Below are 22247 nucleotides of genomic sequence, written 5' to 3'. Positions count from 1 at the left end.
AACATTTGGAAAAGTTTTAATCAACTAATTTTTTTGAGACATGGTCTCATGTAGCCTAGGTTAGCCCTGAACTTCCGATTCCCCCTTGCCTTTAGTTCCTAAGTGTTGGAGTTACAGGCACGCACCACATGCCTTACTTAGTCCATTTTAAACAGGATTGTTTAATGTGATTCTTTAACAAATAATGAAATAATTTCAGAGCATACTGTCTGCATAGAACTTTCTTAGTACTTCCCTGTAGATGGGAGTTTCTGTGAGCCTAGTCTTGCAGCTGTTTTGCCCCCCCAAAAAAACACACAGAGGCTAATATTAATTATAAACTGTTTGGCCAATGGCTCAGTCTTCTTTCTGTCTCTGAATTATTAACCCATTTCTATTAATCTGTGTATCTCCACATGGACTTGGTTTACTGGTGATATCTGAGTCTTTTGCTTCCTTGGCAGCTATGTGGTGTCTCTTTGACTCTGCCTACTACTTTTCTCTATCCCTGTTTGGATTTCCTGCCTGGCTAAATCCTGCCTGTCCATTGATTGAAACAGCTTTATTCATCAACCAATAAAACAAAAACATATTCACAGCATACAGAAGGACCTCCCCCATCACTTGTCTTTGCTGAGGAAAGTCAACGTATGCCTGAATTCAATGACAAACTTGTAGTTGACTTATTTTTCCTAAATTTCTGTTGAAACATTTTACTGTCATTACCTTTTTTTTCTTTAACTTTATTTTATGTGCATTGGTATGAAGGCATTAGATTCCCTGAAACTGGAGTTACAGACTGTTGTGAGTTGCCATGTGGGTGCTGGGGATTGAACCCAGGTCCTCTGGAGGAATAGCCAGTGCCCTTAACCACTGAGATCTCCTCAGCGCCCCTGTCATTACCTTTGTTAAAATCACATAAAAAAGATTTGGCAGAGTAATCACAACTCCTTTTGATTCTTATGTTGTGTTGTCTGGGGACAGCCTATCAGGCATTGAGCTTATGGGAAAAGATCCCAGGACATCTTATTGTCATGAGACATTTGTTGGTCTGTAGAAATTCAACAATGAAATCAATGTGGGCTTTGCAATAATTAGTAATGAGAGCTTCTTCCTGTTTCATCTGAGCAAAAGGTTAAAAGTATTACATCCCTTGTAGTATCTTACACTTCTTTCTAAAAAAAAAACAGGAAATATATTTATTGCACATATATGTGCCTGTGTACTGGGGCCTAGAGGGCATAGAGAGGTCAGAAGAGGTGTCTAATCACAGATGGTTGTGAGATGCCCTGGGAGCACTAGAAACTGGACCCAGGTCCTCTGCAAGAGCAGCTAATACTCTTGGCACCCCCCCTACCCCCCTCATCTCTGTAAGGAAAGAGGTGGAGCTAAAGAAATACACCCTGAGCAGAACCAAAGATCACACCTTGGCCCTGCAACAAGAACCAAAGAAATGCACCCTGCCCCTGAAACCAGTGCCAAAGAAACACAGTTTGACCCTGGAATCAGAGTCAGTGAAAGAAATACACCCTGACCCTAAAACTAGAGCCAAAAGGCTAAAAGGGACCAGTGAAAGGAACACATTTTGGTCCAGAAATCAGGGCCAAATCTGCCCCTAAGCCTGTGCAGAAAACCAACCAATCCCTGAGCAGGAGATCTAGCCATTCTAAGCCCAGGGATTGAAATCTGACCAATCCCCACATTGGAAATCTCCCTGGACAAACTCCACCCCTAAGAAGCCCTATATAAACACTATGCTTGTTCAGCTGTGGCTGTTCAGGCTGCCAGGCTGTCCTTTGTCACCGTGGCAGAGGGCAGCCACTCTCCTGGATTCTTCCCTCGAATATATCTCTTAAATGAGGTTTGGTTGAGACCTTTCGCTGGAGCGGAGACAACGCTGGGCGGAACAGAGCGGAGCAGGGCTGTAGCACTTTTAGCCCGGGAAACCTTCCACTGGCTAAGCAAAGTTGCTATGTTACACTTTGCTCCCTGTGGGACCAGAGCCCAACTGTAACAGCTTTGCCGGGAAACCCTCTCCTGCCAGAGCAGAGCTGATACACTTGGAAGCCTTTCCCTGAAGCAGGGCTGTAAGCTGCTATGCTTCAGATTGTCAGAACACCTTTCCATCTGAGCTGTAACACTCAGTATTCTGTGACTCCCGAGTGCCATAATCTATCCCTGTTCATCCCATCAGATTCGTTGAAATGCTTACAGTCTCTCCAGCCCCTTTGGTCTCTTTTGAAAAGATTGCTTTTAAGGCATTAAAGAAGACAGGAGAAGGAGGAAACTCATTGACCATCCATCTGGGAGCCTCAGAATGTAATTTAAGGTCACGAATTCAACCAGTAGTTGAGACTAAAATCTTCCCAAGATCACACAGCAAGACAGACCTGAAGATGGTCCCTAAGCCTGGGAGATGGGTCTAGAACTGGAAACCTTTCCCCAAAATCCTTTCTGATTAAGATGGCCACCTGGCCATTTTACTATCTCTGAGCGACGTCCCTTTCTTTCACTTCATGAACTGACTTTCTGTAGTCAGGCGTCTCAGACTGTCCTGTACGTCTCCTCACCACTTCTGCTAACTCCGGTGTATTTTTGTTGATACACACATCACCACTGATGTGCATTTACTGATGGTTGGTGTCCAGCCGAGGTCCCACTTGGGATGGAGTCCAGGAGCCAGCCTGTTGGGTTGCATTTCTGAGCTCGGTTTTGTCTGTGCTCAGATTGGGAGGAAAAGAATCCAGGCCCAGGAATATCAGTTGTATTCGGGGACTTGTCCAGACTTTTCTAGGAGCTAATGGAAGGAAAGAAGGACAGGTTTTCACAGCAGGAAAAATTTGAGAACCCAGCCTCTGGCCCAAGGGCTGCACAGATGGTGACCAGCCAGTCTAACCAGACTTAGTCTAGCCCAGGGTCTGCCTGAGGTCACATGTGTAGGATAAGGGTAGGACACAGGTGGGGCCAGTGGGTGAGGCAAGGAGTGGAGGCGGGAGACAGAGAGCAGAGAGAGAAAACAGGGAAGGAGGAGGCAAGGCGGAACCGCCAGCGGGGAGCTGAAAGAAGAAAGGCTTGAGCAGCAGACGGCCAGGGGGCGGAACCAGATACCCGTAGGCGGGACCAGGGCGGAGTCTAGGTGCCTTTCGGAGACCTACAGAGGGAGGCGGAGTCGGCAGGTCCGGGAAAGTCATCTAAGGGGCGGAGCCTAGGGGGCAACCCGAGACAAACTACAGGAGGTGGAGTCGGCGGGTGGGGGGAGGAGCCTGGGCAAGGGTGGTTCCTAGGGGAGAAGGGAGGAACTAAAGGAAGTGGAATTGTACGGCAAGGGGAGGACCCTGGGAGGAGGTGGAGTCTAGCGAAGCCAGGATGAACCATAGGAGGTGGCACCTCAGGATAGGGGGCGGGGCCTGAGTAGGAGAGCTGAGCGGGGAGGGGGAGAGGCCTCTAGGGCCGCGGCCGCCCAAGCGTGATCTCTGCCGGCGGGTCAGGCCCCGGGGTGCTTCCCCTCCCTGCTCCTCCGGGCCGTGGATCCTCCGTCTCTCCCCGAGGTCGAGGTGGAGGAGGACGCCTGCATCGCTCCCCGGCGGGCCGCTGCTGTGCCCGGGCAGGGGGACCACCGCCTCCCGGAGTGCGTGGGGCCGGCATGGAGCTCTTCCAAGCCAAGGACCACTACATCCTGCAGCAGGGCGAGCGCGCGCTGTGGTGCAGCCGGCGCGACGGAGGCCTGCAGCTCCGACCGGGTGAGGCGCGCGGCACCGGCTGGGTGGGGCGCGCGGGCCAGCTGGAGCGCGGGGGGCGCGGCCCAGTCCCCCCTCCCTCCCTCCAGTAGCGATCGGGAGGCTGGGCGGGCCACTTGGAGATGTCAGCTCTGATCCCGAGGGGAGCGACCGCCGCCTCGGCGCGCACTCCTGCCTCGGTAGGGCGGCAAAGGCCGGCCACCCCCTTTAGTGTGCTTTCTCCAGTATCTGGGGCCTGGGGAGCGGGGACCGGGTCCCTCGTGAAGCCCCTGCTGGCCTCCACCTGCAGCAGCTTCGCACGGTCCAGCGCGGGAAGTTCTAGGTTCATATTCCTTGTAGTTCCGTAGAACTCTTGGCAGGACACTCCCTGTTGACATACTTTTTGTTGTTCCCGGTCCCTTATTAAAGAGTGACTTCACGAGGGTTACCTCACAGCACTTGATCGAAAGCTTCGTGTAGGACTTGACATTTTGGAGAAGAAATTGTGTTGGATGTCACTTGAACGGTTGGGAGAGGTCAAAGTCTCCAGCCATCATTTGCTTTAGGAAACTTTGTTTGCAGTTGGGTTAAGTAGCAGCACCTGTCCTCAGACAGCTGCCTGTCTGCTTATCTCTCTGGGGAGTCTGGGTAGCTTCTACTTAGTTGGCCATTACTTTTTCTTAACCACTCAAGATCTTTTTACTTTAGGGAAAGTGGGAATGGAACTCTTGAAAGAGCCACCGCGTTGGAAGTTTATCTAAAATTCCTGGAGTGCATCTAGTATAACAGCTTCAAAGGAACTTTTCAGGTCATCTTGTTACCACTTATGAGATGGCTTTCTAGGACGGGTCCTTTAGTGAGTTAGTCCCACTCACTATGGCAGCCTTAGGAGTAGGGTCGGAATCTTCTGTTTCAGGTGAGGAGAGAGGTGTGAGGTCTCAGACAGTGGAGTCACACGGAGGGGCAGTTCTGTGACCTCCCGAACACTTTTCAGCAGAATCTACTGTATCCTCACGAGTTGCTCTGCTAAATTGCTATGCTAGAGTGGGCAAGGAGAACTTTTTTTTTCTCTTCCAGAAATATAGTTCTGGTTGTGTTTTCTTGCTACTGTATTTTATTTCCTCTTTTCAGAATGGAGAGACTACTGTGTCCACAATAAGACTTTTGGTGACCTTTAGGATAGATGATATAGGTGGGTTAATTTTGGCTAGTCTCTTGTTTTCTTCTTTACCCTACTTTGACTGCTTTTCCTAGCCTGCCACCCGTGTGAGGTTTAGAGCAGCGAGAATTAGGCTGTAAAATTCCCAAGAGCCCATTCCTGGGAGCTGGAATGCATAAATGGATGGAACTTGAATTCCTTATCAGCTCAATGGACAGGGCAAAATTTCCTACATGCCGTCAGTTTCCTCCACCAGAAAGCTTAACCTAGGCCATTTTTTGGAAAACACCATGTGTATTAAGAAAGCAAACTTAAAACTTTTCCCCATAATAAAAAGTTTGTTATAGCCGTTGCAATTATGTTTATCTTATTTCTTAGATACATAACCCATTACCCACAGATACCCACAGGCATTGACCACAAATCTAGAGGAAGGCAGAGGCCATCATATTTCAGAATTAACAGGCTGTTGTGGGAATTAGATATTCAAGTTGAACACATGAGTATCCTTGTAGTTACTAAATAGTTTAAACTAAGTACAGCTATTTCAGTAATGATATTTAATTGACTTGAATGCACTTCAGGTCTTTTTATCTGTACAGAGATATTTCAAATTCTGTTTATTCTATTGAACATTCTTTTTTCTGCTTTTATGGCCAGTTTTGCTGTTGTTTGAAGTGGCAGCAGTTAAAATCAAGTTTTCCCCCTTGGTTAGTCAGCAGCTGAACAGACTCCTGACCAAGTTTGTTTGTTTGTTTGCTTGTTTGTTTACCACAGGTTAGGACCAAACAATGCTGTGAATTATGATTATATATATATATATATACATATATATATATATATATATATATATATATAATAACACAACCAGAAACAGGAAGTTTTCTTTTTCCTAGAGACATCAGAAAAATAAGTGATAGTGATATTTAAGGTTAAAATGACCGTTTCTGTAGCTTGGGATCACTGTTACTCTCAGTCCCTCCCTGTCTAGTTCATTATGTAAGATTTATACTCAAGGCCATCCACCCTGTGCTAGTTTAACCCGAATCCATGGGGCAGAGTTATTGGTTGCGTTTATTTTGTTTCTTGATGTTTCTGTACTTTGTATATACTGCAATTATAATCCCCTCTTTCCACATTTGCCTGTGTCTTCTCTAGTGTACACTATTTCCTCAACACAAGGCTTTGCTTTACTAATAATCTTGTTATGTCTGGGCTTAAAAGAGTGTTTGTAATACAGAACACACTTCATGATTGAGTTAACCTGAATTAAATGTAACTTCAAATTTCCTCACATTTAAATCATCACTGTAAAAATAAGATGATTTTGTATGTTCATTTTAGGCCCCGTTTTGGACCCCTCCATCTTGCTCTGTAGCCCAAGCTAGCCTGAAACTACTGTGTTGCTGATCTCAAACTCATGATGCTTTTGCCTCCTCCTGGGTTTTGGGATTACAGGTGTGACCTTTGATACCTAGCTGAGGCACTCTCTTTTTAGAGGATTTTTTTAGACTGAGAGTGGTGGAGGCCACCTCCAGTCCCAGCACTCAGGAGGAAGAGGCAGGTGGATCTCTGTAAGTTCCAGGCCAGCCTGGTCTATAGAATGAGTTCCAGGGCAGCCAGAGCTACATAATAGAGAGACCCTGTCTCAAAAAAAAAAACCAAAACCAAACCAAAACAAACCAAAACAAATCCCAAAAACCAAAAAAACAAACAAAAACAAAAAACAAAACAAAATTTATGTAGTTGGGTGGAAAATCTTTGTCTACTTCATTGAGAAATATGAGAACTTACGCTTGTGATTTGGGTTTTTGTGTATGTGTGTGAAAAGATTCCTTATTTTTGACTTTGAATTTTTTCAAGCTAAAACATTGAGTGTAAATATTTGCTTTTATTTTCCTAACAATAGTGAATAGTTTGTATTTTTGTAGATCATTTTTTTTTAAATGCTTATCACTATTGCAAGTTAATGGCTACCAGAAACAAAAAGTATTTAGGTTATTTTAGCTTCTCCCAGGAAAGTGGTGTGTAAATATTCAGTAATCTCCAGAGAGTTTAATGTCTGGCACTAAGAATTATAGTTTAATCGAAAGGTGACCAGGAGGAGGGGACAATGTGTTGAAAGAGGGGGAGGGTAATGGGGCACATGAGACAGTAAAGTAGAAAAGAGATGTTATGGGAAGTGGGTAAAAGAATACAAGGGAAAGGGAGAACCAGGGGCATGGAGGAGATGAGGGAAGAGGAGAATCAACAGAAACATACTTGGCTTGAAAATGCTGTTAAAAAAATAAACACAAAACCCCAATACTTTGTAAGTTAATTTAAATATATGTATGTATACACATGTGTATACATATGGATTGTAGTTAAATTAAAAAAATAATATGCAATATACTTTTGGAAATAAGTAGTTTTTTCCGTTTAAAATTGCTTCCACTCTTTGGGCTTTGTGCGATGGGGCAGTGTTATGTAATTTATTTCTATGTGATACCCCGTTCTGTTCTGAGACTGACTGGCCATGAAAGATCACGAAGCACCTGCTGTACACACAGCATTTACAGCATGTAGCCCACAGATAGCAAAATGGTCCTTTAAATGATAAACAGTAGTGACATTTACTTTTCTTTCTTTTGAGGGACCACTAGCTATTAGAATTCACACTAAGTTTTCCTGCCCTTCTTACAGTTTTGACAATCCAATTGTTGTATTTTTCTTCTTAGAAGGAAGGGGCTTTTACACATTGCTCAGTGCTTGTGGAGTCAGAGGACAACTTGGACCATTCTCTCCTTTCACTCTATGGATCATAGGGATCAAACTTAGGTTGTCAGGCTTAGTGGCAATCACCTTTATCATTTTGCCAGCCTGAACTTATTTTTCACTGTCAAATGAAGTTAACTTTTTAAAATGGAAAGTTATTATAGAATTGAAATCCACATAGAATACTTGCTTTTGGAGGACAGTTGTTGTGAAACTGTATTCAGTTTATTTAGCATTTTATGTCCTGTTATTTTACTTAAAATAATATTTTTTAATTTTTTTTCAATTTTTTAAATTTGTATTAGAAACAAGATTGTTTTACATGTCAATCCCAGTTCCCTCTTCTTCCCCTCCTCCCCTAGCACCCCCCCCAACTAAAACCCTACCTATCACATACCCTTTCTGCTTCTCAGGGAGGGTGAGGCCTTCCATAGGGGGTTCATCGGAGTCTATCATATCCTTTGGGTAGGGCCTAGCCCCCCCCCCCCATGTGTCTTGGTTCAGGGAGTATTCCTCTGTGTGGAATTAAAATAATAGTTTTTGAGGCAGGTTCTCATTTAACGTAGGCTAGCCCTGAACTCTAATCCTCCAGCCTCAGCTTCTTGAGTTCCAGGATCACAGGCATTAACCACTACGCCTGGCTTCCTAACCATTTTTATTATTGTTGTAACCAGGTTTATTAGTGTCTTTAGTCATTAATTTCTTTGATGAAAGTACTAGTTTTATATTCTGCACTATTTTTGTTACCCTATGTAATACTGTCAATATGGTAGCATGGTGGCAGTTAGGCTGAGTGAGTCTTTACATTTACTTTGTTATGTGTTCTTCACCCAAGATTGATAACAGCTTACAGAAGCAGCTTTTAATTGTTGAGCATTTCTGAGCCAGTCTTCTGTCTCTGTTTATTATCCCATTTTCTTCCCACAGTACAACTCTGGAGGATAATTTTGTTAATAGTCTTCTATTACAAATAAGGAAGTTGAAGCATAGAGGAATAATTTGTCCAAATTCTTGGAGAAAGAGGGAGAGCCAAGGCTTCTACTCCAGTATACGGCTCCACAGCCACATTCTTCAGTACTGACAGTATTGTTTTGTAAACCTCTCTAAGCTAGGCATGGTGGTGGCACACACCTTTATTCCAGCACTCGGTAGGCAGAGGCAGATGGACCTCTATGAGTTCGAGGCCAGCCTGGTCTACAGAGAAAGGTCTAGGACAACCAGAACTACACAGAGAAACTGTCTTGGAAAACAAACAAACAAACAAACAAACAAACAAAAAACAAAAACAAAACAAAACTAAATAAATAAATAGTAAGTAAAAATAAGCCTCTCTACCTTGTTGACGACAGGGTTGTAAGATTTGTGTTTCATGGGCATCTAGAGCCTTGTAATACAACCTATCAGAGAATAAGAGGTCCCTCACACATGAAGCCAGCACACTAAGGAAAGGTCAGTACAGGCTGCACAGGCTGGTAATGGGAACTTCTCATTTGTTTTTGTCTCTATGCCTGCCTTGCCTCATTTCCTGCAAAATTAGTTTATGTAGCTGTAAGGAGCTCCATAATGTTGTTGTGTGATAGATTGACAAATAGTCCATCCAGTCAGCGTCAGTTTTTCAGGGTTTTCTTCTTGGGTTTTTTGAGCATCTGTAGAAGAGGGGGATAGATTGTGGGGTAGAACTTGATATGTACTGGATGGGAACTGTTTCCTCCAGTGATGAGCAACCTAAAACCTCTCTTGGTCTAGCTTTGCAAGAATCCTAGATCCAGTTTCAGGGCAGCCTTTGAGAGCACCTAGAGCAGAGAGAGAATGGAAGAGAAAAAACCTTTGAGGCAACTACCTTCAAAGATGGGAGGTTTTTTTTTAAAAATCTCTGATTCCTAGATACTTGTGTTCTGGCTGGGCCTGCCAAAGGAGAGTAACATCACGCCGACACATTAGGAAGGAGTACCATACGGTGAAAACACTCACAGACCTGGGTGACCTCAGGGTGGTTTTTCAGGAACCTGGCTGCCTTAGAGCTCTCCAAGGCACTCGGCATCATGGGACCTCCCAGCTAGCACCGTTCTGGCATGGAGGAAGAGCACATTTGTCTCCAGACCTCTGGTATATGGCCCTCAGGTCATCTGCCAGAGCGGTGTTGAAATAATTGTCGTCTCCTGTTCAGCTTGTATAGTTTGAGCATCAAAAGGCTTGTTGGGAGGATTAAATAGAGGCTAGAAGGACCAAAGACTAGAACATTGTAGAACATTGCCTTTGGTACTGCTTGTTTCTTATTGACATTTTTTTCCAGTCAAGGGAGACTCTTATATTACAGCCCCGTGGAGTTCAGTAGATCTGTTTTCTTTTAAAATGAAAAAATAAGGGGGACACGTGAACATGTTAATTTTTCTTCCACCTGGCCCTTCTGCCAAAAAGGTTGCTCTTGTTAATTTTCTCCTTGGACTTTATGATGCAGGAGGCTCATGTCTTTGCACACAGATACTAGACTATTGGAAAAATCAAAACAGTTCATCCATATTGTTGATTCAGTATGTCCTTATTTTGATGTGGCTTTATGGACATATAAATGTATTAGGTCTTTACAAACTGCATTGCTATCTCTATGTGTCTTTTACAGACTGTTCAATTCCTGTTCAGATATTTTAAAACATGACTCTAAAATCTAGCTTTGCATATAAAAGTTTGAGAGGTAGCAGTGACAGCTTTAATAAGTTGTAATTTGTTAGCTGATCTAAGTTACAGCCATAAGTGAGCTGAGAATACTTGAATCAAAGTCTTTATCAAATTTGGGGGAACTGTTGTTATTTCTGGCTGCTGATGATATATGAGTAGTAATGTATACACAGTGTCATAAAAATGAGGCTCAACATTGAGCATCCAGCATACACATATGTGTGAGATATTAAAGAAAAAACAAAAGCAAAGACCCAAAACTTATTTTGGTTTTAGGTTCTTTTAAATTTACTCTTGCATTTCCTCAACTTAATAGTAATATACATTAAGATATACTAATTTGTTTAAGGAATCTCATTCTTTTTAAATAGCTTTTCACTTCCTTTTAAGTAATACTGTGCTTTAAATTTCATAATTTATATAATACTAATATATCTCATTTAGACAGTTATAACATCTAACTGTAGCATTAAGGCTTTTTTTTTTCTTTCTTGTGAGTATAAGATTCCTGATGTTTCACATCATTAAACATTGATTTTCTGTCAGATACAAATATTCCTCACCTTACTCTGAGTGCAGGAAGGCCGTGGTGGGCACACTAGGAGTTTCTCCGGATGGTGGTGTGCTAGCCTGCCTTCTCAGACTCATTTCTAGAGCGGTGGCATTTTCCTAACCTTCAAGTATTCCCATTTCTTGAAGAAGTTGCCCTCTCATTTAATTTAGCATTGCATTTCTTTTGCCTTTTGCACTACATTGTGAAGTCATTTAGTCTTTCAGAATAAAATATTGATTGGGGTTGGAGATGTATGTAGCTCAGTTGGCACAATTAGTCCCGAGCATGCACAAAACCCTGGGTTCTAACCTCAGTACTCCTCCCTATGGGCCAAACATTCAAACACAGGAGTCTATGAGGGTCATACCTATTCAATCTACCACAATTACCTAGGGAGTTTGAACTAGTGTGGGTGACATGAATCCCTGTCTCAAAGTAAACAAAAGCAAGTATTGATTGGATACTGTCTACCCAGTATGTGCCAAAGTAAAAAGATGGATAACCCTGCTACCAGACTAGCAGGATGTGTGGGACAGTGGAGGAGACACACGGGTTCTAGAGATAGATACTAGCATAGAGCCTTAACACACAGTTATGTGCAAGATTTGAGCTAGGTCTCTTTGTTTTGAGATGGGGTGTCATGTGCCCTAGCTGTCTTTGAACTCACTAGGTAGCAGAAGATAATATTGGCTTTCTGATCCTCCACCTTCCCAGAGCTAGGGTTAATGTAAAATCGAATCCTGGGAACACTCACTATACCTGGCTCATTAATCTGAATCTTCAGGTTTGAAGTCTAAGTGGTTCTTACCCACTTAGAAAATCTGAAAATCTGTTTCCTTCTTAATAAAATGGGAAGAAAGGTGTTTCTTGGTTTAACTCTGAAGTTCCTTCAGCTATAAATAGCCAGGATCATATCACCCTATAAAAGTGAAAAAGTCTTTTGAAGGCACCAACCTTGTGAGCTGTGGGATTTTAACTTATCAAAAATAATACCTTGTTTTTGTTTCTTGTGATAGGTTCTCTTTCTGTAGCCCTGGCTGGCCTGGGACTCCCTATGTAGACCAGTCTTTGACTCACAGAGATCTGTTTCCCAAGTGCTGGGGTCAAAAGTGTGCACCACCATGTCCCTCTGAAATAACACTTTTTAGGTATAATTCCTTCATTCCAGCAGAATATCAAAGAGGATGGGGAAGCCTATAGAGCAAACAGGGTCTAACTGGCCAGTCTGTAAGATGGTATACTGCTTTCCCACACCTTTTGTTGTTGTTTTTGTTTTTTGTTTTTTAAATTGGAAGAAGTTCTTCCTCAGAGGCCACATAAAACAGTGAATTCAAGACAATAAGACAATGATGGTGGATTTGGTTTGAAGGCATAGCTTTTTTTAGGGCTACTATACAAGAAATCCAAGAACAAGATACAAAAGAGTAAATTGCTTTTAAATAAATTTTTAGGAAAGACTATGCAATTATTTAAAAACCAGCTGAGAGAAAGGTTGCATCTATTTAATGTTAGAAGTGCTAGCTAGCTTTATGCATCTTTACTAACTGCTCTATCTAAAATGAGGAAAGGGAAATACCAGTGTTCATCTGTGTTTTCATTTACTTCTCAGTCTTCCCTCCACCTCCCCCCAACCCCCACTAACACACTATAAAGCCAAGGATAACTCTGACCTTTGATAACCTGTCTCCCTCTCCTGAGTACTGGAGTTACAGCAGTCCTTCACCTTGTTTGGTTTATATAGCACTGAGTATTGAACCTGGGGCTTGTGGGGGCTAGACAAACTACCTACTGACCTACATTCCCACTCCTTGTTTTTGGTTGTGTGTTTGGTAGCTTAGACCAGCTTTTATGTCAACTCACTATATTAGGTAATATCTGTGCAGTTTGATCTTTACAATTTTCATGTATTACATGCCCCACGGATCATTTGTGAGTCAAATGGATAGAGTAAAACTAAGCTACTCAAATGGATTCTTCCCAGGGATCTATAATCGCTTAGGCAAGATGATTCTAAACCTGCCTATATGTCAGAATCGCCTAGAGGAATTTAAAATTATATCTATGCTGGGCCCCCACCTTGGCCAATTAAGTACATCTGTAAGAGGTGAGCCCAGACATCAGTAGTTTATAAGGCAACTAGATGATATTTATGAGCTGCCTGGATTAATAGCCATTGAGCTTGGTTTTACACTTGGAAATCACCAGCTGCTGGAACTTCTGAAGTGGATGGATTCTTCAGCTTGCTGCCTGGTAGAGAAAGAAGTTACCATTGTGGAGGTGGTGGAAATGTGGATCAAACTCTGAACTTAAAGACGGTATCTGAATGAAGTTATTACTTAACCTGTTTTCCTGCCTCATTAAGTTCTGAGAATTAAAGCATGACATGCTAACAATTGGAGCTTTCAGTTCCTCACCCGAAAGCTCTTTTCTTCATCGGTTTGACTTTGGTTTGGTGATTGTCAGAGGAATAATAGCCTTTGTCTTTGGCAGGAAGTGAAACTGGGGTCTGATTAGATATGCATAAACTATCTGCCCCCTTTTAAAGACACAGATGAAACTTGCCTTTAAGCTGTGTAAAACCTATGGGCTCTTGGTTTGAGGGCGTGCCTTCACTCTGGGATCTTGGAATGAATGACTCATGCTCTCCACAGGCACACAGTGTTTAATCACTTGTTTTTTTGTGAACCAGGAAGAGAAGGGCATATGAAAATAGAAGCTGTGTACTAATGCCAGATGGACCTGGAATTAGTGGGAATGTTGACTTAATGGGTCAAATAGCTGAGCTTATTCCAGTTACAGGATTTGTCTGTATGTTAGTTTATTATTTCACAAATTAAAATTTGGCATTATTTCTAAAATGCTATACATGTGTAGTTTGTAAACAGCTCTTCTTATGTAACTTTGCAGTATTAAATTTTAAAACTTATTTGTGAATTTCAAATGTTTCTCTTTGTATTTGTTTGCCACTAGCTGAAGGACAGGTAAAAAAATAGTTGGAGCGCCAGGTGTTGGTGGCACACGCCTTTAATCCCAGCACTCGGGAGGCAGAAGCAGGCAGATCTCTGTGATTGGAGGCCAGCCTGGTCTACAGAGTGAGTTCCAGGACAACCTCCAAAGCAATACAAAGAAACCCTGCCTCGAAACTGGCCCCCCCCCAAAAAAAAATGGTTGGAGCAATTCAGCTACATGGGTGTTCTTTGTGGTGGGATGGCATAAGGCACAGCCCCTTTCTCTGCCATTCTAATCCATTCTGTTGCCAGAAGAGCCATTAAAAATGTTGACAGTGTCAACTCCTTAGTTGTTGCATGTGCCCAGACTAATACATCTGCACACATTATACACTAGGCTTTGCTAATGCTGCTTGTTTTATTTCTTGAGTGAAGAATAAGATTACAATATATTTCTTGTTTACATGATATGTACACATGCATGCATACATTCACACACTTACATTTTGTCCATTGTGTACTGTACTAAACATTAAATGCCAGCAGCTCCAAAACCATGGATCCTACATTCCCTGGTCAGTTACAGAGTCTGTTCACTGTTTCCTATCCCTTAGGCCATTGGTTTGAGAAGTTGGGTACACTGCACTTGGTTATTTTTTGCTTAGAGTTTTCAGCTTAGTCTTGATCACATCTCATTTTTCTTTGAGAAAAAAAACCTCACGCAGTAGCCCTGGCTGGCCTAGAATTCTCCGAGGTCCTACTTTCTCTGCCTCCCAAGTGCTGAGATTAAAAATGTGTACCTCCTTGCCTGACTTAATTCATTTGTAAATTTACTTATTACTATTTTTAAAGGTTTATTTGTTATTTTTATTTTATGTGTATGAGTGTTTTGCCTGCATGTATATATGTGTTTCATGTACATGCCTGGTGCCTTTGGAAGCCAGAAGAGATTGCCCGATTCCCTGGAACTGGAATTAAGAAAGGTTGTAAGTTGTCAGTCATATGGGTGTTAGGAGCTAAACCTGGGCACTCTGCAAGAACAGCAAATGCTCTTGACTGATGAGCCGTCACTCTGGCCCATCAACACATCCATTTTTAAAAGTGCCAGTATAGCAAAGATTGGTATTTTGGATTGTCTTTAAAAATAATAAATCTTGGCCTGTGGTTGTGGTGCAGGGTTAGAATATTTGCCTAGCATTGTGATGTCCTGGGCTTGATCTCTGGCACCTTGCAAAACAAACAACCCTTAAGATGTTAGTCTTGCTAGTAGTTTATAGAAATAACCAGTTGTTAGGGAAATCCATTCTTATCCTTTGTATCTTTTTATTTATTCATTTAGTTGAGTAACTGTTGAATAACCACCTCTTAGGAATCAAGCTATGTCCCAGGTCACAGGTCCACACAAGTAAACAAAATAGAATTTAGGATTCGATAGCCTTTTATTTGGTTAGTTTAAAGTGTTTACATTTATCAAAACTATTAATATGCTATTTCTGCCTTTTATGTATCCTTTAAGTCTATCTTGTTCTTTTCCCTGCCTGGTGTTTTCTCTGTCTTTCATTGGGTAGTCTGATGTTGTTAGGTATCTTTCTGTTGCTGACTAAAACTGACACTTTGGGGCTGTCCAGGTGGCTCCTTGGGCAAAGGTGCTTGTTGCCAAGACAGATGACCTAATTTTCATCCTTGGAATGACAGGAAAGGACTGCCTCCTGCAAGTTATCCTCTGACCTCCACATCAGATTTTGCTTTTTGTTTGTTTGTTTTTCGAGACAGGGTTTCTCTTTGTTGCCCTAAATGTCCTGGAACTCGTTCTGTAGACCAGGCTGGCCTTGAGATCTGCTCTGCCTCTGCCTCTGCCTCTGCCTCTGCCTCTGCCTCTGCCTCTGCCTCCGAGTGCTGGGATTAATGGCCTGAATCACAATGCCTGACCCCCACATCAGATTTTTTTAAAGTATGTTTAAAACATTACACATTCTAAGGTCAAATATGGTAGAATAGGCCAATTGGAGCCACGAAGTAAAACCCTAGGCTGAGAGTGTATTTTAGTGACAGAGTACTTGCCTAATGTGCGCAAGGCCCTGGCTTGATCCCCAGCACCAAGCAATCGACCAATCATCCTGGCGTGCTCACCTTCAATTCTGGCACTCAGGACACAGAGGCAGGCAGATCTCTGAGTCTGAGGTCAGCCTAGTGAGACCTTCTCTCTCTCTCAAAAAAAAAAAAAAACACACACACACAAAACAAAACAAAACAACTCCTACAGATTCTATTCACATTCCTTTGTGGTTTTATCAAACTTGGGACCCAGTACTTATTTTGAGGTAAGTAATTAATGTCACTAATCTCCATGCCTTCCCCTTGCATAGCTTTCTCTCCTTTTCTAGGCTTCTCTATGCCCCCTTGCTCCCATGGACGAGAGAGAGAGAAAGCTGGCAGCATGCTAGGTTTGCTATTTGGATCCTAGTTGGCTTGCTGAGACTGAGACTGAATGTCTAGTTATAAGCTGCATCAGAACCATAGCTCAATGTTTCATATTCCAAGGAAATAGAATTCTGGGATGAATCTAGGCATTATGGTATCTCCACAAAATATCACCCTAAAAAGGCTTTAGGAGTTATGGCCTTACCCTAAGATTTAAAAGTATAAAAGTTTTAAAGTTAAAACATTTTTTTCTTTTATAGTTCTTTTTTTTTTGTAGTTGTTTTTAGAGAGGATCTTACTATGTAGTCCTGGAACTCACAGTGTGGACCAGTTTGGCCTTAAACTTGTAGGGAGCCTCTTGCCTCTGCCTCCCCAGTGCCAAGATTACAGGTGTGTGCCTCCCCTCTACCTGCTTTTTAAAAGCCTTTTGTAGGTTCATAAAATAAAAATGTACAGGCAAATCATTGAGCTATGAAATCCCAGAGTCTTAAATATGTATACAGTTCCCAACTTGAGCTGAAAGTTAAAGGCAGTATCATGTGACGGACCCTTGAGCACTTTTGCATAATTCATGTAACCCTCATGGAAACCATGTAAGTTGGATAGAATTCCATTCAAAACAAAACAAACAACACACACACACACACACACACACACACACAAACAGAAAACCAAGTGAAGCTGAAAGGTGCTCCAAGGCCGTGGTAGCGCTAGGATCCTTTGTGTACGTTGGTTACATCATGTAATCTATAACCATGCCACAGCCACGTATCTTGACTCTGTCCAGCTTTCAAATGTTAGCATGAGCCCCAAGTCACCTTGGTACATTCCTAGGAGTTACCTCGTTCTCTGATTTCAAGCTTCTTGTCCTAGCATTCTATCTCAACTACAAACCTGACCTGCTCGGAGGAAAACACTCCCGAGTTTGCTCCTGCTGCCTGTCCTCTTGACTGGCTCTCTGTGTTCTTACTGCTCTGCTTTCTACCTTCTGGCCCAACAGTTCTTAAAGTGTTTTAGTCTTCTGTGCATTACATTCAGTACCTGTTATTTATTAAGAAACGTGTTGGATCCTAGCATTCCATGCTACCAAAACATAAAAGAGTTAATCTAGTCAGGCTGGCCAATCACCAGGACCAACGTAAGCTATGCTAGACAGGCTGAATAAAAATTTTCCTTCCCAGACCCACCTGATAGTGCAGGCCCTACAAGCTCCCATGAGCTTCTGCTGGGTCTGCCCATCTGACTCTGAAAGAGGCAACTTTCCTTTTCCTTTTTTCTGTCTCTTTCAGATGCTGGCCAGAACCCACGTGTGCCTTTTCTGGTACTCCAAGTCTTCCTGACTTTCCCTAAAGCCTCCTCCCTTGCAGCTAACCCCCGTGCTGCTTAACTCAAATCCCACGGGGTTTTTTTTTTTTTTTTTTTTCCTTTTCCATTTTCTTCTGCCAGGTAGCTGCTGAGATTAGCAATTTGTCTGCCCTACGGGTTTTCTTTTAAACTCTAATTAAGTGATCTTCCTTGAATAAGCTTTGGCTTTGCTGGACAGTGGCATTAGGTATGCAGAGAACTGTAGTGGTCATCTGATATGGAGGGAAGGGAAGCAGTATCTTGATGAAAAACAAAGGCATTCTGGATGTCTTGTAGGTTTTGGCTTGGGCAGTGGATGATAGTGAGCTCACACCCCACACAAATATGAGAGTATTTGGTATTTGGTGAGAAGACCTGTGGTGTTGGACTGAGAATGGGAAACTGTGCTCCCATGTCAACCAGCTGGATGATGGTGACAGTCACTTTACCTGAGCCTTCATGGTCATATCTGAACTAGACCGTAAGAATTCAGTTTCTGTCGGTTTAAATAGTGAGGTTTCCAATGTGGTTACTTGAATGTCAACTGACTGCAGTTCGCTCCTTTTTCATGAGTTCCTTTGCAGTCAAGGAGTTAGCTAAGTCAATAATTAGATACACTAAAACAAAGCAAGGTGCTGAGGTAGAAATGTATTACACAAAGTATGACTGGTTCTTAGGGTGGGGGGAGTGAGGAATGTGTCTTGAAGACCAGTGACCTGTTGCGAAGGGATTCTTTGTCCTGGCAGAGTCCTGCCGCCCTTGAGAGCCCCAAATAGACACACAAGACTTATATTAACTATAAAGTTGTTGGCTGATGATGAGGGCTTCTTATTGGCTAGCTCTGTCTTAATTATTAACCCATCTCTATTAATCCATGTGGTCTTATCTTACCGGAGAAGGATCTGGAACTGTTACTCCTTCCTCCACTACAAGCCGACTGTTTCTGCCTACGTTTCCCAGAATCCCCCTCATCTCCTAGTCCTGCCTATATCTTTCTGCCTCATTGGCTGAACGTGTTTTATTCATCAACCAATAAGAGAAACATATACAGAAGGACATCCCCCCCCCCCATTGAAATCCTGTAGGCTGCATCGGTACCGGAACCTTTGTGTAGAGTCCCTGGGGCCTTCGGGGTACAGGTACCCAAGGGACCTGTCCGGGCAATAAGGGAAAGGAAAGGAAGAGCAAGGGCGGAGAACCATGGCAGCTCTGGTTATCGTGTGTGCTGGTATAGGGAACAAAAGCTTGACTTCTGCTGCAGTCTGCCTCGCGGATCGCGGAGCTCGGGCTGTGCTGTGGAGAAGAGGTTGTTCACAGTTTAAACAGGTAACCAGCAATGAGGACCTGCCAATCCCGATGGGAAACCCCTATAAACCCCTTGGGAAGTATATCTTGTGCGAGAAACAGGTTGATTATAAGAATGTACAGCTCTTGTCCCAGTTTATTTCTCCATTTACTGGATGCATTTACGGAATGCACATAACAGGTCTTTGTGGAAAGAAACAGAAAGAAATAACAAAAGCCATTGAGAGCTCAGAAAATGGGGTTTATGCCGGTTACGCACAAGGGTCCTGCATATCCCAAAGACCCTAAAGTTTGTAACATCAGATACCGGAAATAAGTTGTGTAAAGTACTGGCAATAAACTTGGAAGTGGATATGTCAAAACAAAACAAATAAACAAAAAAGGGTATCCCCACCAATAACCCTCATTCTGAGGCTAGGATGAAGAACGGGCAGGAGAGGGAGGGGAGCAGCATTCCAGACCCCAGCCTGAAAGAGTGCAGGGTGGCCTCAGGCAGGACCCCCAGTGTAGAGGCAGAGAAGGGCAGGCAGAGTTAGCTCATATGGGACTTAAAAGTCTTTCTTCCAGTTATTTATTTTGAGGCAGGGTCTCTTGATGCAGTCCTGACTGTCCTGGAATTCATTATGTAGACCAGGCTGGCTTGAGACTCACAGAGATCTCCCTGCCTCTGCCTCCCAAATCCTGGGATTAAAGGAGTGTACCACCATGCCCATATCCCCCTCCACACCTCAGCCATGTGTTTAAAAGCCTTTCTAAGGAATTTGGACTTTGTTTCCAAGAATGTGGTATATAGAAGTAATATGATTGGATTAGCAATCTTTGTATTTATTCTTTTAATGCCTAATGTGTTTCTTTCACATTAATGTTAAACTAGGAAACAATTTATTTGGTGTAAAGGTAGTACATTTTGATAAACACAAGTTTATAACCCCAAATCTCTACATATCTGCTTATCTCAAACTATAAAGCAATGAGGCTGCAGAGATGGCTGGGCAGTTAAGAGCACTTGCTATTCTTGCAGAAGACCTGAGTTTGGCTCACAGCACCTGCATGGATGCTCACAACTGTTTATAACCAGTTTCAGGGAGATGACTTCCTCTTTAGATGTCTATGGGCACCAGGTACACATGTGGTAAACATACATACATGCAGGCAAAAACCATAAAATGAGATAAATAAAGCTTTAAAAATCATGTAAAGCAAAAAATATGAAGGACCAAGTATATAAAACAAGAGATTAAAAAAAAAGACCTCAATAGTTTACTGGTCAAAATATTTAGCAACTACATAGATTTGAGCAAAGTATCAACCTACAAGGTTGATATAGTGACCCTTCATGCAAAAGCATTAAATGTTTTCAATTGTTTGAGGTACATGAGGACAAATACTTTCTTTAAGTCCCCCAAATAACTCTTTTATAATTTTTCACTTAAAGTATAATTGCAACATTTTCCTCCCATGAACCATGTAACTCTCTTGTTCCCTCTTGAAATGCTGGCCTCTTTTTGTTTGTTGTTGTTGTTATTGTTTTGTGTGTGTATGTGTGTGTATGTATATATTTACAAATTGTTTAGCCCAGTTAGTGTTACTTGGATGTATATGATTTCAGGGCCAACCACTTGATTTTATTGGATAACCAATTAGGAGACTGAGAAAGGCCGTTTCTCCTGTTCTTTCCTAAGCTGCCTGTGGTTCTTTTTCTGTGGGTGGGGCCTCATGATAGTTCTCACTTCCCTGTTATGTTAGTGTGTCTATTGTTGTTAGACTTGTTTAGGATACATATTTAGAATGAAGTTACGAATTATACCGGTTTAGTAAAGAAGTGGTAGTAGGTTCTAAGATCCATGATCTTACTAGCTCTGGGTAGTTGGCCAGGTTTCCAGTACCAGGCATGTATTCCCTCCTATTGAGCATGCCCTAAGTCCATGCTGTTGGTTACTGCCAAGATATGAATGCCACTATTGTGCCCTTGGGTGCATGCTGGCCATTGTGGTTCATAGGCATTACAGCTGGGTAAGACTGTTTGGTTGCTTTCTTCCTTTGGAGGCTTGCATAGTACCCCCTGGTATTATGAAAGCTAGTTCTCAGGGAGGAGATCTTCAGCTCCAGCTTAAGTCCTCCAGGTCTTCTGTCTAAGTGCATGGTGTCTTCAGCAACAGGACTTACCTTCAACCTCTGGGAGGCAACTAAGGGCAACAGCAAAAGCCCATATTGTTTGCGGAGTCTCTTGTACTCCCCTGACCAACAGTTTGAAAGGGGGTTTTACATGTCTGGTATTGGGGTTTCTGTTAGTCTGTGGCTCTTGTGGGAAGCATTGTTAGCCCAGGTGGGCTAACTTCATTTAGACTCTGTATGTATATGTATACACACAGACTTGTATGTATTGTATGTAATTTTAGGTAAATAAACACCATAACTCCATGTGACTTTTTTCAGACACCTTAGTGTCTTAGAACATGAAAAATAATGGCTGTACTGGGTCTTGTGTATGCTTGGCACCCACTCTATCACTCAGCCATATCCCCAGCCCAAGCAGTAAATTCTGATGTTATGATCTGGTGACTATATACATATATGCGTGTGTTTACCAGAAACAAGCTTAATGAGTGATATCTCCCCCCTCCTACCTCTCTTGTTTTAAAGAAAGGATCTTGCTATATAGCTCTGGATAACCTGGTTCCTCTCTGTATAGCCCAGTCTGACTTTGAACTTATATTAATTCGCCTGAGGGCGACATTACAGGTCTGTGTCACCATGTCTGGCTTCTGATATTTCTCTTTATATTGTGACTGTTTTCTTCTGTTCTATTCTGTTTCACTACCGTTAGTATTTATTTCACTACACTCAATTGATTTCATTACTTATTGGTGGATTGACACCATTTTTTCTTTGAAACACTGCATCAAAAAAATACATGTAGTTCTGGGGAGATGGTGCTGCAGTTGAGGGTGTTTTGCTTTTGCAGAGGAACTGGATTCAGTTTCCAGCACTCACATTGGGTGGCTTACAACCTCCTGTAACTCCATATCCAGAGGAGCCAGTGCTCTCTTCTGGCCCCGGTAGGCACCCTTATGCCATAGGCACACCTATTTTATGCACAGCTAAGGATGAACCCAGGGTCTTGTACATGCTAGATAGAAACTCTTCCAATTGAGCTAGCTCCCCAGACCTCAGTATAATCTTTGATGTACCATCATACTCTTTCCTGTCCATCCCACAGCGTCCTTTGAGGTATTATATATTTTTTCCTTTCCTTTTTCTTTTTTTTCTTTTTTGGTTTTTCGAGACAGAGTTCTATTGGATTAAAGTCTCTTTATTCCAAGCACAGCCGGGTGAAACACAGGCCAGAGCTAGGTTAAGAACCCAGCCAGCGCAGCCAGAACAAAGAG

The 22247-nt window shown here is 42.5% G+C and overlaps 1 protein-coding gene and 1 pseudogene across 4 annotated transcripts in view; both read left to right on the top strand.

The window, feature by feature from the left end:
* Positions 1-3412: 3412 nt before the first annotated feature.
* Positions 3413-22247, top strand: part of Inpp5f (inositol polyphosphate-5-phosphatase F) — a 110671-nt gene continuing 91836 nt past the window's right edge. For 2 of the 4 annotated variants that reach the window (XM_027404453.2, XM_027404455.2), the window contains exon 1: positions 3416-3719. In XM_027404453.2, the coding sequence (XP_027260254.1) occupies positions 3623-3719 (97 nt within the window). In that variant the 5' untranslated portion in view covers positions 3416-3622. Of the gene's footprint in view, positions 3720-22247 lie in introns of all 4 variants that reach the window. The other 2 variants (XM_035442172.1, XM_027404454.2) reach the window with 2 other exon arrangements.
* LOC118238045 lies at positions 18575-22142 on the top strand (annotated as a pseudogene).

The sequence above is a fragment of the Cricetulus griseus genome, chromosome 3 (genome assembly GCF_003668045.3).
Source record: "Cricetulus griseus strain 17A/GY chromosome 3, alternate assembly CriGri-PICRH-1.0, whole genome shotgun sequence".
Taxonomy (NCBI): domain Eukaryota; kingdom Metazoa; phylum Chordata; class Mammalia; order Rodentia; family Cricetidae; genus Cricetulus; species Cricetulus griseus.
This window is presented reverse-complemented; position numbering and strand designations above follow the sequence as displayed.